General features: G+C 36.8%; 1 protein-coding gene across 1 annotated transcript in view; it reads left to right on the top strand.

Annotated features, from left to right (window-relative positions):
* Positions 1-21,461, top strand: part of TMPRSS2 (transmembrane serine protease 2) — a 73,433-nt gene that overhangs the window by 19,048 nt on the left and 32,924 nt on the right. The window contains exons 4-6 of the mRNA XM_036744151.1: positions 10,389-10,508; positions 12,687-12,816; positions 19,975-20,085. Coding sequence (XP_036600046.1) covers positions 10,389-10,508; positions 12,687-12,816; positions 19,975-20,085 — 361 coding nt within the window. The remainder of the gene's footprint in view (positions 1-10,388; positions 10,509-12,686; positions 12,817-19,974; positions 20,086-21,461) is intronic.

The following is a 21,461-nucleotide window of genomic DNA, read 5'->3' as shown; positions in this document are numbered from 1 at the left end:
AAACAAAACACAGGAAAAAAAAAAAACTCCACCATCAAGGTATTTGGAGACACCCTGTTTCTGAGAGCTAAGGCCCAGCAATCAGGCTGTGACCTGAGCTTGGCATAACAATAATCCTTTGCATTCTATGTGATCTCACCCTCTGGCAAAGTGTATTGCTTTGACCAGCACCAGGTGTTTGCTGAGAGATTTATGTTTGGAGCTCCCCTTGTTTCCCAGAGGCCTGAGAACCATCCATCACACCTCTTAACATTCTCACAATCCCTGTTTCTTATGACAGCTAAATGAACTGAAGCAGGTACTGTACTCCTGTTCCCTCCACACTAACTCTGGTTCTGTTTGTATCTGTGAGACAATCAACTTGAAGACTGTTCCCGCAGGACCCAGGAATGCCTGCATTGTCTACGCATGAGCCTGTTGTAGGAATGGCTGAGAATTTATGTCAAGGTCCAGCCCACTTGTGGTTTTTTATGTATATAAGAAAGACCTGCCTTTGCCCCAGCAAGCCCTCGGGAGGACTTCTTTGCAAGCGTTTCCTCACTTTGAAATTAAACTCCTGTTTGTGGCCTGACTCTCCTGCCTCTGGCTTGCTTTGTTTGACTCTGGCCACCCCCAGATTAGAGCAGTTCTGGTCTGGTTAACACAAGCAACTGCTAGCATTCCCCACTGCTACTCCCCTTTCTTTCTTCTTTTCCTCTTCCTTGTTCTTTTTCTTCTTCCTCCTCCTCCCCCATTTGGGGTTAAGTGACTTGCCCCAGCTCACGTAGCTAGTAAGTATCTGATGCCAAATTTGAACTCGGGTTCTCTTGATTCCAGGTCTAGGTGCTTTATCCACTGTACCACCTAGCTGCCCCACTGACATTTTTTATTAACAGTCTAAGAAGGAGGTCTATTTTTTGACTGATTTAACTATTAAGGTTTTAGAGAACCCACATTCTCTACTTCAGTATCCCTATAGTGCCCATTTACCAAATCTGTCTCTTTCAAGTGGGACGCAGAGCAGGCTACAGCTCTAGAATATCTAGAGCTGGCTGTGCTTCAGTCTTTCCCTTTGGGCTCATATGATCCTGCAAGGTCCATGTTTCTGGAGGTCAGTGTCCAGAAAGACTATGCTCAATGAAGCCTTTGGCACCAAGAGGTAGATGGAATAAGCAATAGGCTTCTGGAGCTCAAGTTTCCCCAAACAACCACTTTTGAAAAGCTGTCATTTGCATATTGCTGGTCCCTAGTTGCTACTAAACAGATGATACTGGGTCACGAGTCACCCTTTGTCTAGAGTCAATTTCTGTAATGAGATTGGTAGAGTATAGGAGGCTTCTCTTGGAATACAAATGGAAATGCTAGATTCAAAGTCACACCTGGCTCCCTCTGATGTTCATGCCCTTCATAAACTTAGTCTCTATGCCAGTAACTAAGGACAGACCCTTGAACCCCACCTCATCTTAGCTGAATTCCCTCCCACCCTGACTCTTTAAAGAACTGGCTATTGAGGTAACTCATTTTTTTCCTGGGCAATTGATGGCTACATCTGCTAGGAGACAGGTGTAGCCAGGTGGACTAAGGGAGTTACTATTCTGATAATTAGATGCCCTAGGAAGTGGGGTTCTTGGCAAGTTCTAGTGGGCTGAGCTTCAGGTTTCATGGTTGGCATGTGAGAGACCTCTATTTCCAAATTCCTAAGCAGTGATAGTAGGTCTAGCTAAGTGGTCTCTGGCCTGGAGAAAACAGTACTGGGTAATCAAAGGCTCTCATTCTGGGAACAAGACCAATAAGAGGAATCTTTTGATGCCTTCCATTGCTTACAGTTGTTTGTGGGTCATGACACCAACTGTTAGAGACATCATGTGCTAAATAACTAGGTTAGAGCCCTTACAAGAATACTACAGTTTGGGGAGTGGGTCCATTTCTAATCCGGACATTGGGGTGGTTGATGTTATGTTTTGCTGAGCATAGAACCACGTGATCCTCTTAACTGTAAGGCACGTATTTGTATATAATGTGGGGTCAAAAATTGTCCAATCTGCAAGAAAAGCCACTGAGGCAGAGTTCCAAGCAAATATCATTTATTAAAGGGTCCATGGAACCCTCTAATGAAGTGCATCTCAGATCTTCATCATGATCCGAGATGCCCCTGGTCCCCAGGACTTTGTTTTCATAGAGTTCGATACCCAAATATACAAAAGAGGCATGGTAAAATAGAAAATCTTATTGGTTGTTAGACCTTGCTCTTGAGGGCCAAAAATGACAAGGGACTCACAGGTTGGATGAAGAATTAGACATCGCTGCTGACTAAGTGGTCATGGTTCAGAGGTCCTTTGGAGGACTTTCCAAAGAATCAAGTATCCCACCCACACTGGGTTTGGATGTGGAATTTGAGCAAAACAGGAGGGAAATATCTTGTCAGTATTCTTATGGTTGTACAAGTGAGTTTTGTAACTGGTAAATAAGTAGCGAACATTACATTAAAGTTTGAGGCCTGCTATAAAGGCCTACTATAAGAACCTATCTTATCCAATTATCCTTATATGATATATGTAAAATATAAAATTGATTAATGCAGATTGAAATAGAGTAAGTGTTCTAATGAATTATTTCTCACACTAACTGGGTTTTTGATTCCAGTTAGAACACCCACCTAACTAGAGTGACCCCCCCAACCTGTCTTCAAATGGCTAAATGACACACCGATATTAGCAAAAAAATGTTTGTTGCTGCTAATCAATCAGCAGTTGCATAATTATTTTCCTGACTCCTCAAGTCGGGTTTCCAATCTTTCTGAAGCCAAATTTCTGGCCAATCAACACCATCCTAGGAAGGGGAAAGACTTTCTGGTTCAGTGGTTTCTGGGATCTAACCTCTAAGAAGACTTACTTGATAATAATGGGCTGATTTTTGGACATAGCTCTACTGACCCTCTCCAACCTGTATTCCATTTCCAGAGTTGCTTTGGTCTTAGGGTCCTTGCCCCATTCAGAGAGCTCTGTATACCCTGGAGAACAAATTCAAGTCACCTTCTCTGACAGGATTCCTTTCCTGTGGGATGCTTTTTAAAACTTTCCCAGAAAGGGCTTGGGGACCAAGCAGTGGCCTTGTTGGAAGGTGCCTTGCCTTCTTGATAGTATGTGGTGAGGTGAAACTATCACGGTGTAACTGTGATGGATGTGTATTTGGGAATAAGAGAGATCCTCTAGCTGACTTGGTGATAATTCTGTGTTCCTGGTTGTGGATGAAGGAATAATTATTTTAGCCTCTGTGGAATAAGGGTCCAGTCCATCTGTAGAGGCCTCTAACGAGGCTAAGATTTTGTATCAGCCCCCTGATATGACTCTCAGAGAGGGGAAGTTTTTTTTGTCTTTTTATTAATTCAGCATTCATTTCTACAAGATTTTGAGTTCTAAATTTTCTCCCCATCTCTCCCCTCCCCCTACCTCAAGACAGCATGCATTCTGATTACCCCTTTCCCCAATCTGCCCTCCCTTCTATCACCCCACCCCCATCCCCTTCTCTTCTATTTTACTGTAGGGCAAGATAGATTTCTATACCCCATTGCCTGTATATCATATTTCGAGGGGAAGTTTTTTAATGGGTGTTTGAGTGAATACTGAGTGGATGGTGATACTGGGAGAGCCTCAGAATCAACTTGGATCCTGGCAGAGATTGCAAATAAGAGGCTTACAATCTTAGTCACTTTACTGCATTGATATATTATGAAGAATTGTTCTGTGTCATCATCTGTTATGTGGCCCTGATGCTCTTGGTTATTTTCAGTCTTGCATTAATAGAAGATTCTTTGACTGTGCTGGAGGTGTTATCCTTTGTGCTGTGTCCGTGATATTTCTGGTCTACTCTGCTTCGTTGGCTAATCACAATCACCTCGCATTAGGAGACTTTCTGTGAACTGCAGAGATGTAACACAACCTTCCACATGAACCAGGTTGTTGAGATCTGAGACATGATTTCTTCTGAAAGGAGGAAAAACAGCATAAAAATTCTGATTTCTGTCTTTCTTGCCCCTTCCCCCTTTCCTTTCCTTTTGCTGATACTTTAGGGGTAGGACCTATAATTTTCATTTCTTTTTCTTTTCCGTTAGCATTGCTTTTGCCAAGAAGATTGTTCAGTAACAGCCCTGAGAGCATTTAAATGATAGGTTTAATCAAGAATTTAAATAAACCCTTGGGTTAGATTCTTGGGCCTCTTATAACTTTTGCAAACAGCTTATGCAATATTGGAATAATAATAATCATAAAAACAATAGCTAGCATTTATATAGTGCTTTAAGTCTTATAAAGTACTTTACAAATAGCATATCATTTTATCCTCACAACAACCCTGGGAAGTAGGTAATATTATCATCCCCATTTTACAAATATGGAAACTAAGGCAAAGAGAAATTAAGTGACTTGTCCAGGGTCACACATCTGGTAAGTGACTGAGGTCAAATTCAAAATTAAGTCTTCCTGACTTCAGTTGTAACATTGTATTCTAACCCCTTAGAAATGAATTGTTGTTCTGTGACTACTTATTAGAATTCGCTTGTAAATCCACGTGATGCTGGATTTTTTTTTCTTTGGAAGCTCATTGATAAGTTCAATTTTTTCCTGATATTAAGTTATTTAAACAATTAGGTTTTTTGTTAATCTTGATATTTTAATATTTTAAAGTGTTGCTCCATTTCCTTTTTTTGTTTGGATATAATTGGGTAAAATAGCTTTTGTTAATTTCCTTTATTTCCATTTTAATTATTGAAAATATTCCTTTTAAATTTTTGATAAGAACCATTTCATTTTTCTCACTTTTTAAGATTTGCCATTTATCTATTTTGTTATTTAAAAATAAATGTAAAAATAGAGCTTCCTCCTTATCAGTTCAGAAGGGTGGTTTTTTTCCATGTACAGTTTTATTATTTTTTTTTTAATTTTCAGAATTTCTACTTTGGTGTTTATTTGCTTTTTTTTTTGTTACTGTCCTAATTTTTTTTAGTCTAGTCAAATACCCAATTGGCTGATGTTTTTTTTCCTTAGTTGATGAAAACAGATTTTTTTTTCTTCTAAGAACTGCTTTAGCTACATCTCATGAGTTTTGGTATATTGTCTAATTATTGTAGTTTTCTTAGATGAAATTTTCTATAATTTTTCTTTTACCCATAGTCCTTTAAAATTATATTCCTCTAATTGCCTTTCAATTCATTCTCTTTATTGAATATTTTCTTGCATTGTGATAAGGAAATTTTGATGAGATCTTTATGCCTTCTCCCTCTTACATGGTTAGTTTTTTTTAAAGGTGCCATGAATGGCTGAGAAGTATTGAAATTCCTTGCTTTTGCTATTTGGTAATCTCCAGAGATTTGTTGTTTCTAATATTTTAAAAGTTCTATTCTGAGCCTTAATTGCTTTCTTGTTTATCTTTTGATTGGGTTCATCTACATCTGAAAGGGATACAATCAAGTCCTCCATTGTGACAGTTTTACTTTATATTTCTCCCAGTAATTTGATTGTTTTTCTTTAAAAATTTAAGTACAAAGCAACTTAGTGCATATATATTCAGTTGATATTGACTTATTACCTTTAGTGCCTTTAAACATAATATACTTTCCTTGATTATCTCTTTTTTTAATCATGTCTATATTTCCTATAACCTTACCTTTAATTGTGATTGCTACCCCTTCTTTTTTGAATTCATATTAACCATAATAGATTTTTTCCCCCAGTCCCTTATTTTATTTGTATTTCTGTATATCTGTATTTCAAGTGTGTTTCTGATAAGTGGCATAGTTTTGGTTTGGCTCTTTAATCTGTTTTGCTATGTTTTTCCATTTTATGGGTGTGCTAATCTCATTTGCACTTATACTTATGACTATTAATTGTCTATTTCTCTAAATCCTGCATTCTTGTCTATTTTCCTCCCTTTGTTCTCAACTTCTCACCTACAAATAAGAAGAAAGTGTTAAAGAGAGGGACTTTGCCTGTCACCTGTGATCTATTAGTGAAGTGGTCTGTTTTTGCTATATTGCTTCTGTATTCTTCCCCTTACCCTGCCTCTGATGACATTTTAATATTTCCTTCTTTTTCTTTTAATCTCCCCTTCACACCCTTTGCATCCATTTTGGAATTTGTTTCACTTATCATTATTCCTTTGCCTATCATGCCTTCTCTCTTAAATCCCCTGCCTTCCTCCCTTTTCCTCTCCCATTTCCTTTTTGAGTTTAATGATTTCTATACCTTAGTCTCTATCTGTCTGTCTGTCTTATTGTGCTTAATATTCCTTTGTTTGGTTCAGGTGATAGTGAGATTCACGGGATGCCCACTATTTGAATACTCTTTATCTTATGTAGCTCTGTTCTATGATAGTAATCCCTCTCCTCTTTCTCTTTCTTTCCCGTCAATATGATTGCTTATCTCTCCTATTTGCATCTTCCAATACCATCAAAACAGACAAAATCACCTCTAGTTTCTTAGTCTGTATTATTTATCTTTCTTTGTGTCCCTTTGAGATATTAGGATTCTGAGGAGACATTTCTTTTTTCCTCTTATTTGGCATATAAACAAATTATTCCCATATTGCCTTCCAATTGAACAAATGAATAAACCTCTCTCTTTCTCCTGCATTTTCATTTCAAAATATCTACTCATTTCTGATCCTATCATAAAAGTCCATTCCCCTTCCACTATAGGATTATACTTAAGTTTTTTTTCAGACAAATTTTTCATGATTGAAAGCCTTTATCTTTTGACTTTTGGAATTTCATTTTCTAAGCTTTCTGAGCTTTTATAGTGGCTCTCAATTCTTGTGTGATTGTGATTATGGTTCCTTTGTTTTTAACTGGTTCTTTGCCCTGGAAGCTCTGGATTTTGGCTATAATAATTTGAGGATTTTCTGTTCTGAGGTTTTTTTCTGAACTTAACTTGGATTCCTTTTGTTTTCACTTTGTGTTCTTGTTCATTTATATTTCCTGGTTGCCATTATCCAGGCATTTTTTTCAAGTACTTTCAGGTACTTCAAATATTTTTATATTATCTCTCCTTTGCATATTTTCCAAGTTATCTGTTTTTCATAATATATCTCTTGTATTTCCTTTTTTCAATTTTGTAATTTTATTTTAATATTTCTTGTCTCACTGAGTCATTGTTTTCCATTTAGTTCATTCTGATTTTCAAGTAATCAGTTCTTGCATGAGATTTCCCACCATCTCTTTTAAGGTACCATTCTCCTTGCCATTTTGTCCCCTCTAGCCCTTACATTTTGTTTTATTTATTCCAGGTACTCTTAAAATCCTTATGACAAGGACACTTTTTTTCTGAGGCTTTACTTGGACTTATGAGGTTATTCTTTGCTTCCAAGTTTACCCCTTTGTCATCTATCAGTCCAAGGTATTTCTTCATATTGCTTGACTTTGCTTTGGTTTGTTCACATCAGCACCCTCAGTGTCTAGGTAGAGGTCTTGTGCCTTTGGTCAAATTCTGCTCCTGTTCTTCTGGATGGTGTTATGTGGCATGATATGGCCCTTCATCAGAGTTATGACAATGTCTGAGAACAGGAGGAAGCATATATGAGAAATGTTATAAAGGTAGTATTGATAGAATTGGTTAGATAGAATAGACAGATTGGCTTGGTTTTGGTCCTGACTACCTATGTATTAAGTGTCTATTAATTTTTATTTGAATATTTTGCATTCACTAAGTAAAGTACAATATCAGTTTAAAAATATGATAATTAGGCATGATATTTTGAATTGTTGGGACTTTGTCATGACTTTCCTTCATTTCTGGGACTTTGAAGTGATCTCATAAAATCTGATTTAAAATTGATATTAAAAAGCCATGTACTTTACGCTGCATCCCAATAAGAATCCACTATATAACATAATTGACAAGGGGTCATCTATTCTGTTTGAAATAAATGGTGGGTTTAGTATTTCTTCTTTTCCTCATTTTGGCAAGAGGTCACTATGTCCTAAAATAGGATCAATTTTTGTAAAGATACCATGATAAGCTAAGAGTTATGTAAGTTTACTTCTATTTTCATTCATTAACCAACAGAAAAATATTATATATAAAATATTATTTCTAATTGTTTTAAAATTCTTGTCAGGTTCTTAACTTACTAATTTTTGGTTAGGATTTGTCTAGGTCTGAAAGAATACAGTAAGTTCCCTCACGATTATAATTTTTCTATTTAATTCTTTATTTTGTTTAACTTTTACATTAAGTTTTTAGATGATGTGCTATTGGGTATATTGATGTGTTCTTTATGGTACCTTTAGCAACATAATTTCTTTGCTGATTTCTCTTTATCATTTTTATATTTACCATAGACTTATTGGAAATTATAATTGCTACCTCTAAGTTTTTGAGTTCAGCTGACACACAATAGATTTTGCTCCATCCATTAATTTTAACTCTTTGTGAATCTTTGTGTCTTAGGTGTGTTTCTTATAAACAACACATTCAGGTGTCCTCAAACTTTTGACTTTGTTTTGCTTACTACTCTTTGCTTACCTATCCTGTCCTTCCTCTTAGATCTCTCTCTACCTCCTTTTGTTCCTGTTCCTTCCTATTTCCCTTTGGATATCAATGTTTTTCTATAACAAATCTCAATGTCTGTGACTAAGTCGGTGTGTGTAATTGTATTCAAACGAAATGTGGTTCATTGGTTGCTTGTTCTCTCCACCCTTTTTTCCATGACTATATACTTTTTTTCTTATGTATCTCTATAATACAATAGTGATTTCCTTCCCATTCCTCCTCTTCTCTTCCCCAGTATAGTACTCTGTCCCTACATTTTTTACTTCTCCAAGAATATTAAAGCATAATAAAACTATCTTCAGACCTTATGTTATCTTTGCCTTTCTCTGTGACCCATGAGGAAATTAGGAATCTGAGAAGATATTTTTTTAAAATCTCTTTATTAACATGTAAGCATTTCATCCTTACACATTCCTTTTTAGTTTAAACAAGTGTGTTTTCCTTTCTGATTTTCTCTTAGTGCTTACATTTTCATTGGAAAGTATCTACTTAGTTCTAGCTTTTTCATCAAGAATGTTTGGAAATCCATCATTCCTAGTAAAGGCCCATTCTCTTCCACCCCTAGAGTATTATACTTTGTTTTGTCAATAGGTTATCTTTTTTTTTTGGTAAGTCTTTATGTCTTGACTTTTGGAATGTTGTATTCTAAGCTCCCTTCTCCTTTATAGTTGCCATTGTTAAATCTTATAGATTCTTGATTAAGGATCCTTGGCACTTGAATTCCTTTTTAGCTTCTTGTAGATTTTTTTTCCATAATATGGAAGCTCTGGTTTTTGGCTATGACATTATTGGAGCTTTCATTTTGAGGTTTCCTTTAGAGGTCAACTGTTGGTTTCTTTTTATTCTCACTTTTCTCTCTGGTTCTAAGAATTCTGGGTAGCTTTAATTTAAAAAATATGGTATATAAAGTTTTTTTTGGTTATGGTTTTCATATTTGTCAAAGGAGAGAAGAAAGCATATTTGAGCAATATTTTGAAGTTGGAATAGTCATTGGCAACAGATTTATATGACAGAGTAAGAAGAGCTGAGAAGAAAATTTAGGTTCTCAATGTAGGTGAATTCCCATTCTCTGATGGTAATAGAGGAATTTGGGAGGGGGAAGATGTTGAGGGAAAGATAATGAATTCAGCTTTAGACATGTTGAGTTTAAGATGTCTAATAGATAACTGGAGATATGATTCTGGAGGGCAGAAATGTTAGGGCTAGATAAGTGGCTGTGAGATTCCTCAGCACAAAGATGATAATTGAAACCATGAAAAATGATAAAAATTACCAAGTGAAATACTGTAGAGGGAGAAGAGAAAAGGTCACAGGAAAAGAGCCATGTGGGACAACCATAGACAGAGTGACCTGGGTGATGATTCCATTTTTGTCCTGTCTATTCTAATTCAAAGATTATTCTTTTTGACTAGGAAAATATAAACAGAACTAAAGTAATTTACCAAGATTATTTTTGTATTCTTGGAATTGCACAATGTGTATATCATATACATATAGCCATTTATATATACACATAGGTATGTATATAATTGTGTGCATATGTGTATATAGAATTTTTACTAGCAAATGTGAATAAAATTTATTGGTAAATATGAACAGTTAGCTAGTAATGAAAAATACTCTTTCAGATTATTGAAAGTGACGCTTTATCTGGGGATTTGTTTTCCCGCTAGTATTGACAGTATTATTTCTATTAATGGAGGACCTGTTCATTCATAAATTTTTATTATACTTGTAAATTTGCTAAAATTACATATAGCATTGAGAGAGAAGAGCTAAAAACCTAGTAGAATTTGTGATTTATTACTCTTTTCCTTCTTAGTGAGTTTCATGTTTATATTTCATTTGCTTTTTTTCCCCCGTAAGTGAAAAATAGCTGTCCAAATTCTGGAATAGAATGTGGAACCTCAGGAACTTGTATCAGTCCAACTTACTGGTGTGATGGAATATCACATTGTCCTAGTGGTGAAGATGAGAACCATTGTGGTAAGTATATCTAGAAATTAATGAGAAGATACTGTTTCGTGTTTTCCTTATTGCTTAGAAATTTTCCTATTCACCAAGTGACTTTTTTTAATGACAAATTCACAAAGATGATCTTACTAACATGTGGCAGGCCTGTGATTTGCATTGGTGGAGAGAAGCCCCACCATTGCTTCAAGGATTTGGGATTTTATTCGATTATAAGTAGAACAAATTAGGAGAGTATTCTAATCATTAGTAGTCTTAAAAAACTATTTAAACTTTTGTTAAGTGGACAATTGAAAGCAGATTATAGTGCTAAAAGACAGAATTATCTTCAAAAGTAGGTGTCCTTAAATTTATTTTGGACATTTGTTTTTCAAGATACCAAATTTTATGTTGTAGAAAAAAGATTAGAAAAGAGCAAGGAATAATGTTTATTAATAGTTACTAATATAATAATGTTATATAGTGAGAATGTTAATAATTATGTAGTGGTCATTTAAAATATTTTCTGTAAATCTGTGAATTCAATATAACTTTATGACAGTTGAATGAAATTTTAAAAAATATTTATAAATTTTGTTATGTATTCTTTCAGTAACTCTACAGGTAAGTATATTTGCAATGAGATTTAAATTTTGTACTCTTTTACATTGCTGTCTGGATGGTATTTCAAAATCATTAGCAGGTTATGTTTATAAGTCTACATAGACATAGACTCCCCTCACCCCCCACTTTGTTTTCTTCTGGAACTTAAAAACAAGCCACATAGTGCTATTCCAAGAGTATGAAAACAATCTTAGCAAGGTTATGCTTTCCTTCAGATCCTACTTGACCAGAAGAGACCAAAGGAAGTCATGTAGCTTGTCATACTGCTGCCTTGTGAACCCTCTTTTTCTTCTTTCTTACCACTACCACTTCTCTCCTCTGAATTAACCTAATCTTTGTGAGAAGATAGAAGCTTTTCCCTTCTTCTTTGCTCTATTTTCTGAAAACAGTCTGGGCAACTCTATTTTTAAGTACTTTTAAATTTAAGAGTTCCACTATTAAGCACTATAGTTAAAGACAAGAACTAAATGGAACAAATAAAAAGAAAATTACAATTTTTTAAGAGATCTTCTCTGTCAGTCCTGTTCCTAAATGCAGATGTAAGACTGTCTTTTCTTTGGGTTTTTTTCTTTTCATCTTATCACCCCCTTTCTTTAGCATTTAATCTTATCTAGGGTCAGCCAGGCTAGATGTTAGATTAAATTCTAGGAGCTGATGTAGATTTCTTTTGTCAAGACCTTTAGGTACCTTAATTCTTCTAAAATCTATTTCCCTTATCATTTGTTTATACTAAATTTGTGTCAGGTTCGCACCCACAGATGCACTCAAATATGAGTCCCCTATGAGTTTTTGGCCTCCTAATCTAGGACTATAATGACGCTCCTTTTCTCCAGACTAGGCAGTGGATCCTGTCCTTGCTCCCTGGATAACAATGAACATTCTCTGGCTGGCAATGAGAGCTTGTTCAGACCCTGACTTCCCTCCCTAACTTTTCTTGAGATCACAATATTCACACTCCTAGATTTTCTTTCTCTTTCTCGATATTGGCTCTTTGACTTGGGTTTATTGGCCTGAAGCAAATATCTTAGTAAGGTTATAATGACTAGCTCTGCTTGTGAAAATGAAATGATTTCTTTCATGTATCTGGAAGGGTTTTGACTTCCAGCTCTTTGTCTTTGTTGAGATACACTGTCCTGAAGCATAGTAATAACACTCACCTCCCAGAGTTGTTGTGAGAATCAAATGAGATGATATTTGTAAAGCACTTAGCACAGTGCCTGGCACAAAGCTTAATGATGCTTGTTTCCTTTCTTATTTTCCATATGAGGAAACTAAGGGCCATAGGGGTTAAGTGAAATAAACACAGTGATATGACAGAGACTCTATCCTAGGTCTAGTAACTCCAACTACAATGACAAGACACTGTGCTGACTTGGGCAAGCTGATTATGCTCTCTGGTTCTTAGTTTCTCATGTAAAATGAAAGATTTTGACATTTTGGTCTCTAAGAGAACTTCTAACTCTAGGATTCTACAGATCTCTATAAAATAAGTATTTTAAGTTATTTGTATATATCTAAATGAGAGAATTTAAGCCTTAGGTATTTTTTAAAATAAAACTCATTGAAACAAATCCCTATTTTTAAATGCAGTTCGCCTCTATGGACCAAAATTTATCCTTCAGGTTTACTCATCTCACAACAAATCCTGGTATCCTGTGTGCCAAGATGACTGGAATGATTATTACGGAAAGATAGCATGTAAAGATATGGGGTATAACACGTGAGTATGACATACGTCTAATATGGAAGGAAAAGGATCACATGTAATATGTCTTTGATCTCCTACCTTGTCATGAATGGAGAGATGTTTGGTTTAGTTATGAGTGAGCAAGAAATCATTACCAACATAAATTGATGTCCCTAATAGGTTGGTGTCAGGGAGGACAACCAACCTGCACTCTGCCTCCCTTTTAAATACTTGAAGATGGCTACCATGTGGAAGAGGGATTAAACTGGTTTTTGCTTGGTCCAAAATGGTAGTACAAGGAATAATGGCTAAAAGTTGAAGATGTACAGAAAAGCTTTCTAATTATTGGAGTTATCCAAAAGTAGAATGGCTTGCCTTTGGAGGTAGTGGGTTTCTTATAATTAAAGATTTAAAAATGTTTTAATATTAAAGTCATTCCTCTCCCATCCTAGCTTTCTTCTTCATTTAATTGTTTTGAAAGACAAAGCAAAAATGCAGTGAATATATTTAACAATATATGCAATATTCAGTCTTTGTAGCCCCTATCCTTTCTGCTGTGAAGGAGGAGATAGTTCATTATCTTTTCTCCAGGATCTTCATTTGTTTTTCTGTTACTCAGAATTCAACATTGTTGTATTATTCTCTTAGTTTTGCTTGTTTTTCTCTTCTACTTTGCTTTTTGGAGGAGTAAAAACTAGATTTTTATCAGGATGATGTAGAGAGGATTGCTGTTCATGTAGGGGCTGGACTTGGGTCATGGGATTATAAATACAGAGCTGGAAGGCACCTGAAAGGCTGTTCAGTTCAACCCCCTTATTTGAAAGGTGAGATCTAGGGAGGTTAAGTGACTTGCCCAGTGTCACACAGGCAGTAAGCATAGAGGTAGAACTGACTGGGTCCTACCACAGGACCTACCAGGTTCTATGACTGCAGAGCCAGTATTTCTCTGTACTACACTGCCTCATTTGAGGCTCCTTTCCAGACCTGAGATTCTCTGAAGTATTCATTAAATTGCCTGTTTATGTATGTACAACTGAGATGAATTAAAAGCCTGAGGAGGTTCTGAGTAATTAATAATCAGTTTATCAATCAGGCTAGCTGATAATCAATAAATTGATGGTCAGTGGTTTTTCTTAGTAACCAAAGAGAAAACCATGGAGATCCCTGAATGCTTAAATACGTTTGGAAAAGAAGGTGCCCCTGAAAGGTGAAAACCAACCCTGACTGGTTAACAGTTAATGAGGGAGTGGACGTATTAATGATGAGGTGGCCTAAAAGTCTTTGGCTCCTCCCACTGAGAACATGATTTGATCATGAGACTCTGCCACCTCCAGCAATCTGGACAAAAGAATCCATCTCTACCCAGACCACTTTGGTTGATTTTCTCCTTAATGTGATGAGCTCCCTTAGACTGCAATGGAGGGGTGCAAGGACATGGCCTCTATGGTTTAGGGCTGGAATGCACCTAGATTAGATTCTGTAGATCACTCTAAGTAGAAGTAAGGTCCCCTATTTGGGTGGAGTCCACCCAAGATTGTGGAGCATGTACCCTTAATATTAGGCCAATCTCGTCTGTCAGCCTTGTCCTTTAGAGGCAGGCTGAATGACTTGCAAGAGTTAGTCCCTGTATGAAGAAATAGAAAGAAAAAAACCTAAGTCCTAATTTAATAATTGGTTATTAATATTATAGAAAAATAATCATTTCTCTCACTACTGACATTTAACAATATCTTTTTTATGGTCTCAACCCTCAATAACTTTTGTTTTAAATAGAGAAATTGGACATGTACCCAACAGTAAAAATCAGTCATATTCTCAGCCATATTTCATTTTCTAATGATTGATTCAGAGTCCAGGGGTAGGGAACTTGTGGCCTTGAAGCCACATGTTGCCTTCTAGGTCCTTGGGTGTGGGCTTTTGACTGAGTCCAAGTTTTACAGAATAAATCCTTTTATTAAGGGGATTTGTTCTGTGAAGTTTGGATTTAGTCAAAGGGCTTCACTTGAGGACCTAGAGGGCCACATGTGACTTGAGGTTCCCCACCTTTGGTTCAGACAAATGCTACATTCAGGTAAAATAGAGATCATTTGTCTGGTTTAGAATATTCAGGGAAGGTTTCATGGAATTAATAGGATTTGAACTGGATCTTGATGGGCAAGCATTAATTTGGGGATAATGGTATAAGCCCTTACACAGATCCAGGAATACAAAAGGCTTGTTCGGGTGAGTTAGATCAGTCTGGCTACAATGGAGAGTTTCTATATGGAAATAATGAGAGAAAATTCTTGAAAAGTAGGAATCCTGAGGCCAGAAATGAAGTTGAGTTGGCATTTTATCATGTTGTCCGTGGGAAGTCAATGCTTACAAGTTCCAGTGAACCTTAGAAGCCAAGATTAGTAGAAAAGGCCATATAGCAACCCCCCCCCCCCACCAAAATATGATGCAGTAACTATAATTGCTACATGAAGAGAACAAAACATTGTTTTTATGATGTGTGATATATATATATATATATATATATATATACACACATGTGTGTATGTATAGAGACACACACATACACACATATAATGACATCCCCTGAGCAAAGATGAGAAAATTTGGCACTCTCCCTTTCATTGAAAAGATGACTGTGAGTATGGAACATTGTAGGTATTGTCATACACAGTCAGCGTGTTGATTTTGCTGATTTAAAAAATAAATCTGAGACATTTTTCTATAGTGAGAGCTTTATATATCCACACTTATCTCATAGCTTTGTCCAGTCTATACAGAGCACTGAGTTCTCAATTAAGGGGGACATAGTATGTATTTTGGCCACAATGTGGCCAGCTGTGGGCCACCTGTCTAGTGTCTTGGAGGCTTTCCTGAAGCCTACACTCTTCCTTATGGTAGATGACTGAATTTCTTTGTATCCCCAACACTTAGGATAGTTCCTGGCACATAATAAGTACTTAATAAATGCTAGGTGATTAAGTCACAGGATTTCATTTTCTCACCCTTCTTACTCCAGTCTTGAATTCCATGTCTCTGCCTCTAAATGATTTCCAAACAAAAAAACCAGGAAAAGCTTTGATCCCTGCTCTCTACCCTCAGCCTTGCTTGTGGTGTGTGGGGGTTGGGAGCAGGGAGGAGTGTTGAGGGCCTTTTTGTATTTATGACTGACTGACCCCATTCATCAGCAATTAGATAGTTTGCTTTTTAATGACCATGTGCTTTTAAAAATACCAGGTAGCTATAAAAAGGTAGCATAATAAAACCAATGAAGATTTTGAAAAGCAAACTGCAGCAAAATTTCTGTAAATGACTGATTTCTTCTTTCCCCTATAACTTACACATATGGAGAAAAAATAAAGAGAAAGAATAGCTGATTTTGGAACTTATCAAAGCTGCTTTGGAAATTCTATGATGAAAGGCAGGGGAACATATGCTGGGGGCTAACTAAATCTAATACAATTGGAAATTTCGTGACACGGACAGTTCTGTCATTGCTCCTTCAAATAGTTCTTTGGAGCGGTCTCGGTTATCACTTTGCTCTCTCTTAACTTTTTCCTTCCATTGGGGCTTTGGATCAGGTGTCTTGTAGCTTTACATTGACTCAATCAACCACCTAGCATTTATTAAGTATTTACTATGTACTGGGAACTATGCTAAGTGTTGGGGATACAAAGCAAAGCAAAAAAAAAGTTTCTGCTCTTAAGGAGTTCACAATCTAATTGCAAACAACTATGTACAAACAAGATATATATGGAATAAATAACAGATAGTTATAGAGGAAAGGCAGTAAAAATAACATAGGTTTCTTGGAGAAGGTGGAACTTTAGCTTTGATTTGAAGAAAGCCAGGGGAGATAAGAGATAGATATGAAGAGGGAGTGTTCCAGGTATGTGGGACAGCCATGAAAATGCTCAGTCAGAAGAGGGAGTATAATGTGTAAAGAATAGCAAGGAGAACAGTGTTACTGGATCCAATAGTATGTGGAGGGAATAAGATACAAGAAGAGTGAAGAATAGGAAGAGGCCAGGTTATGAAGGGCTTTAAAAGCTAAACAAAGGAGTTTAAATTTGATCCAGGCTGGGAGTCTGGGTGAGTGGGAGGGTGGTAGTACCCTTGGTAATAATAGGGAAATTAAGAAGGGAGGATTTGGTCAGAAAGATGAGTTCACTTTTGTACATGTTGAATATAAAATAATGTTTGCACAACATCCAACTTCAGAGGCAGTGGAGATACAGACTAGACATTAGGAGAGAGGTCAGACAAGTAGATCTGATTGTCATCTGTATACAGATGGTAATTGAATCCATGGGAGCTGATGAGATCACTAAGCAAAATGTTATAGAAAGAAAAGAGAAAAAGGACTCAGGACAGAGCCTTTGGGGACACGTGTAATTAGTGGATGTAATCTGTATGAAGATCCAGCAAAGAAGGCTGGAGGAATGGTCAGCCAGGTAGGAGGAGAACTAAGAAAACTAAGAGTAATGTCATGACAGTATCAACAAGAAGTTGATGATTGACAGTGTCAGTGGCTGCAGAGGTCAGGAAGGCTAAGGATTCAGAAAAGGCTATTAGATTTGGCAGTTAAGATGTCATTGCAAACTTTGGAGAGAGCAGTTTCCGAGGTTTGTTGAGGTCAGAAAAAGGAATGTAGGAGGTTAAGAAGAAAATGAGAGGAGAGAAAGTGGATGCACTAGTTATAGAAAGCATTCTCAAGGATCTTGGCCAAAAAAGCAAAGATGATAGCTGGTGGGCGTGAAAGAAGATCAAGTGAGAGTTTTTGGAGGATGAGTGAGAAAGGGCACTTTTGTATGCAGAAGGAAAGCAGCCAGAAGACAGGAAGAGATTGAAGATAAATGAAAGAATGGTAATGATAAAGAGGTCAATTGACTGAAGAAAATAGGATGGAATGGGCGCATTTGTGCACCTCACATGAAGGGCCGCCTCTTCATGTGAGACAAGAGCACAAGAGGAAATAATGGCAGAAGGCATTTTAATGATATTAGATGAGGAATGGGGGAAAAGAGAGAGCTCTCAGTGAATGGCCTCAGTTTTTTTCTGTGAAATATGAGGCAAGGTTCTCAGCTGAGAGGGTACAGAAGAGGAGCTATGGGAAGTTTGTGGAGAGATGAAAGGTTTTGGAAGAGCCACTGTGGTGAGTGGGATAGTAGATTAATTAAGGAAGTAAAAGAATTGCTTTGCAGAAGTGAGGGCCTGGTTGAGATTTTGTATCATAAGTTTGCAGTGAACCTTTGTGGGGATTATAATTGCCTAACCTACAAGAAAAATCACTAGGCACAGTTCTGAGCCAGTGTCACTTTATTAGATGTGCCCTTCTAATGAATTGGACCTCAGATTTTCCTCACTATTTGAGGTGCTCCCTTCTTCCAGGGCCTTATTTTTATAAGGCTTGATACCAGATTTGATACTTGAACATTCTAGAGGGCCTGTACAGAGTACAGCATCCCATTGATTGATAGACCTTGCTTAGTGTGCCAAAAATGATCCATCAGGTGGAAATGGTATGTCAGCGGGTTGTCTAGGGTTGGGTGAAGCATGGGGCATCTCAACTAAGTGGTCATAAGATGGTTACCTCCTCACGTTGGGCAAGAGAGAATGATGCGGAGGTACAAAAATAAGTTGGAGGATTTTCCAGGTAATTGAGTCACCTCTGCTACACTGAACTTGATCATTACAACAGGGAAAAGCAAGGGTGGAGGTCCTCTAGTTGGCTTCTTATGATTAGGCAAGTGAACTTACAGTCTGCAGTTTATAGCTCTGGGGTCTAATGTACAGAACTTATAATCACTACCCCTATGGAATCATATCAAATTGGTTAATATTGATTGGAATAGAGTGTGGGTCTAAATGAATTATTTCTCACACCTTGTCAATACAATGATCACAACATGTGATTTTCTCCAGCTTTGTTCAGTATCACATGAAGCTATTGGATAGGGGTGGGGGGAGTAGTAATCCAAGGCTGGAGTTAGACAGGGCAAGATTTTTGATAGAGGCAAGGGACTTGAAAAAAGGACAGTATAGAGTTCAGTGAGTTCACCAAAGGTTCAAGATGGAGAAGGGAACAGAATGTAGTCAGTGCAGGGGTGATGGTCTGGAAAAGATCAGAGGATTTAGAAGGAGGGTTTAGAAGTTGTGGTGAAGACAAAGAACAGGATTTGAAGTTACAAAGCTAAGGGAAAGGTGGAATGACAACAGATTATAATCAAATAAAAGGAATTTTAAAATTCACAAACATGGATGTGGAGCATCAGTGAGTGACAAGATCAAGGATATGATTTTGTCATCTTTGTGTGTGACAGAGGTAGGTTGAGAATGAGGTCATAGGAGATGAATAAATTGAAAAATTGGGAGGTTAGATGTTTGAGGTAGTAACAATATGATGTTGAAGTCCCCTAGTATGATAGCTAGAGTTGGGGAGAAGATAAAGACTATAAACTATAAACCAGACACTGAATTCATTGAGGAAGGAAGGATATTGTTCTGGAGGTCTGCAGACCATAGCCACCAAAATCTTGATTGGGTAATAATTATGGATTGCTGTTTTGAATCAGTGATGGTGGTGGTGGGAGGGTGTATATTCAGAAAGCAAAAGGCACCAATAAAACTTAAAAAACAAAAATGAAAACAAAAACATGCTGTTATATTTGTTACATTCCTTCCAGGTTGTTTTCCCATGGTCTTTTGGGATACTGCAAAGTCTTTTCCATGTGGAAATCTTCAAAACCAAATCTTTATACTGTGCAAAACCAGCTATCTATTACCTGGTGAAATATTTTTAAATGAACAAAAATATGCAGACTTTAAACAGACTTAATTGAGTTTTAAGACTGACTATTGTTAAGTTTCTATGGGATTTTGATCAGAAAAGTATATTTTGTTACATATACAATTCACAGTTTGGACTTTCCAATGTATCTATTTTCCCAACACATTATTCATTTTTCTCTTTTCTTGACTGGAACACTACAGTTTGACCTCTTATTTACCATTTGGGGCTGATGAAATTAGGTTATGATTTAATGTTTGAAGGTGACCATATGACTAGGTGTTAAGATTTTGGATAAGGAGGTTGTTGTTTTAACTCGGTGTATCCGTATAATAGGCCTTACGAGATAAAAGAAGGTGTGATTACTTATGATGAAGACTGATGTTGAATTTGATTTTTTTTTCCAGGAATAGTTTTTACTCTAGTCGAGGAATAACAGATGAAAGTGGTGCCACAAGCTATATGAAGTTGAACCTGAGTGCTAGAAATGTAGACTTATACGAAAGACTCTACAACAGGTAGACGGGTCCTCTATACCAGTGTTTGTTTATTTTCTTTTCTTCCTTGAAAAATGCCATGTTGGGAACAGCTAGGAAATACAAAGAATAATAAGGAGAAATTGTATGAAGCAATTTCCTTTATGGATAGACCCATTATTAGGAGAATATTGGAGTTTAACTAGGTCTGATCTGAGAAGCTATCAATTTAATTGTTTTAACTTATCTTACATTTACACTTACTCCCTCTCATGCCTCTTCTTCAAATTTACTAATGACCAAATAACTCACATTTATAAAGGGACTTCACAGTTACTATTCTTTAGTACTTACAATTTTCACTTAGTCCATAAATAGCCTTATGAGGTCAGCAGTACATAATAGTGGTTTTATCATTTTATAAATGAGGAAAATGAAGCTTTGCGACCTGCCAAAGGGCTGATTGCTACTAAGTGGCCCTTGCTCACACCTTAATTTAGATCATTTGAACCAAATTCATGTGCCCTTTCTTCTTCGGTATTCTTCCTTGCCTAAGGAAAAATTCTTACCATAACTGCTAAAAAAAGGTAACATTTATATACCACTTACTATGTGCCAGACACTATGCTAAGAGCTTTAGAGATATCTCATTTGGTCCTCACAGCTCTGCAAGGTATGGGCTATCATCTCCAGTTTATAGAAAAAAGAAACTGAGGTAAACTGATTAAGTGACTTGTTCAGGGTCACACAACACAAGTAATAATAATAATAACACTTAGCATTTTTATAACACTTACTATGTGCCAGGCACTGTGCTAAGAGTTTTATAATTATCTCTTCTGATCCTCACAACAACCCTACTAAGTATGTGCAATTATTCTCATTTCACAGAAGAGGAAACTGAGGCAGACAGGTTAAGTAACTTGCCTAGAGTCACACAGCTAGAAAGTGTCTGAGGCTAGATTTGAACTCAGGTGTTACTGACTTCAGGGTCACATAGCTATGAAATATCTGAGGCTACATTTGAACTCGAGTCTTCCTGACTCTAGGTTCAGCGCTCTAAAATTGTCAGTCCCATAATAAGTTGTCAATTTAAGTGAGCTGTTGGTTGTTGCAGCAAAGAAACTAGAACTCCAAAAGGAAAATGTACTAAGGACAGTTTGGTAGAGTAGAAAGTTGCTGAATTTAGAATCAAAGGATCTGGGTTCATTTCCAGAATTGGCAGCAAAATCAGTTCGCCTCTCTGGACCTTGCTTTCCTCATTTGTAAAATGTGGTGATTGGGCTAGGTGACAGAAGATCTCTTCTAGCTCTAAATCTATGTTGCTATAGTTGTAGGTTAATTTTTAGCCAGGATGATGGACTGAGTTCCCTTAAGCCCTAGCATGCTTTGAAATAGATATTGCCCTACTTACCTGG

This window comes from Trichosurus vulpecula, chromosome 2 (assembly GCF_011100635.1).
Source record: "Trichosurus vulpecula isolate mTriVul1 chromosome 2, mTriVul1.pri, whole genome shotgun sequence".
NCBI lineage: Eukaryota > Metazoa > Chordata > Mammalia > Diprotodontia > Phalangeridae > Trichosurus > Trichosurus vulpecula.
Note: the sequence above shows the minus strand (reverse complement) of the source record. Positions and strands in the feature narration are given on the sequence as shown.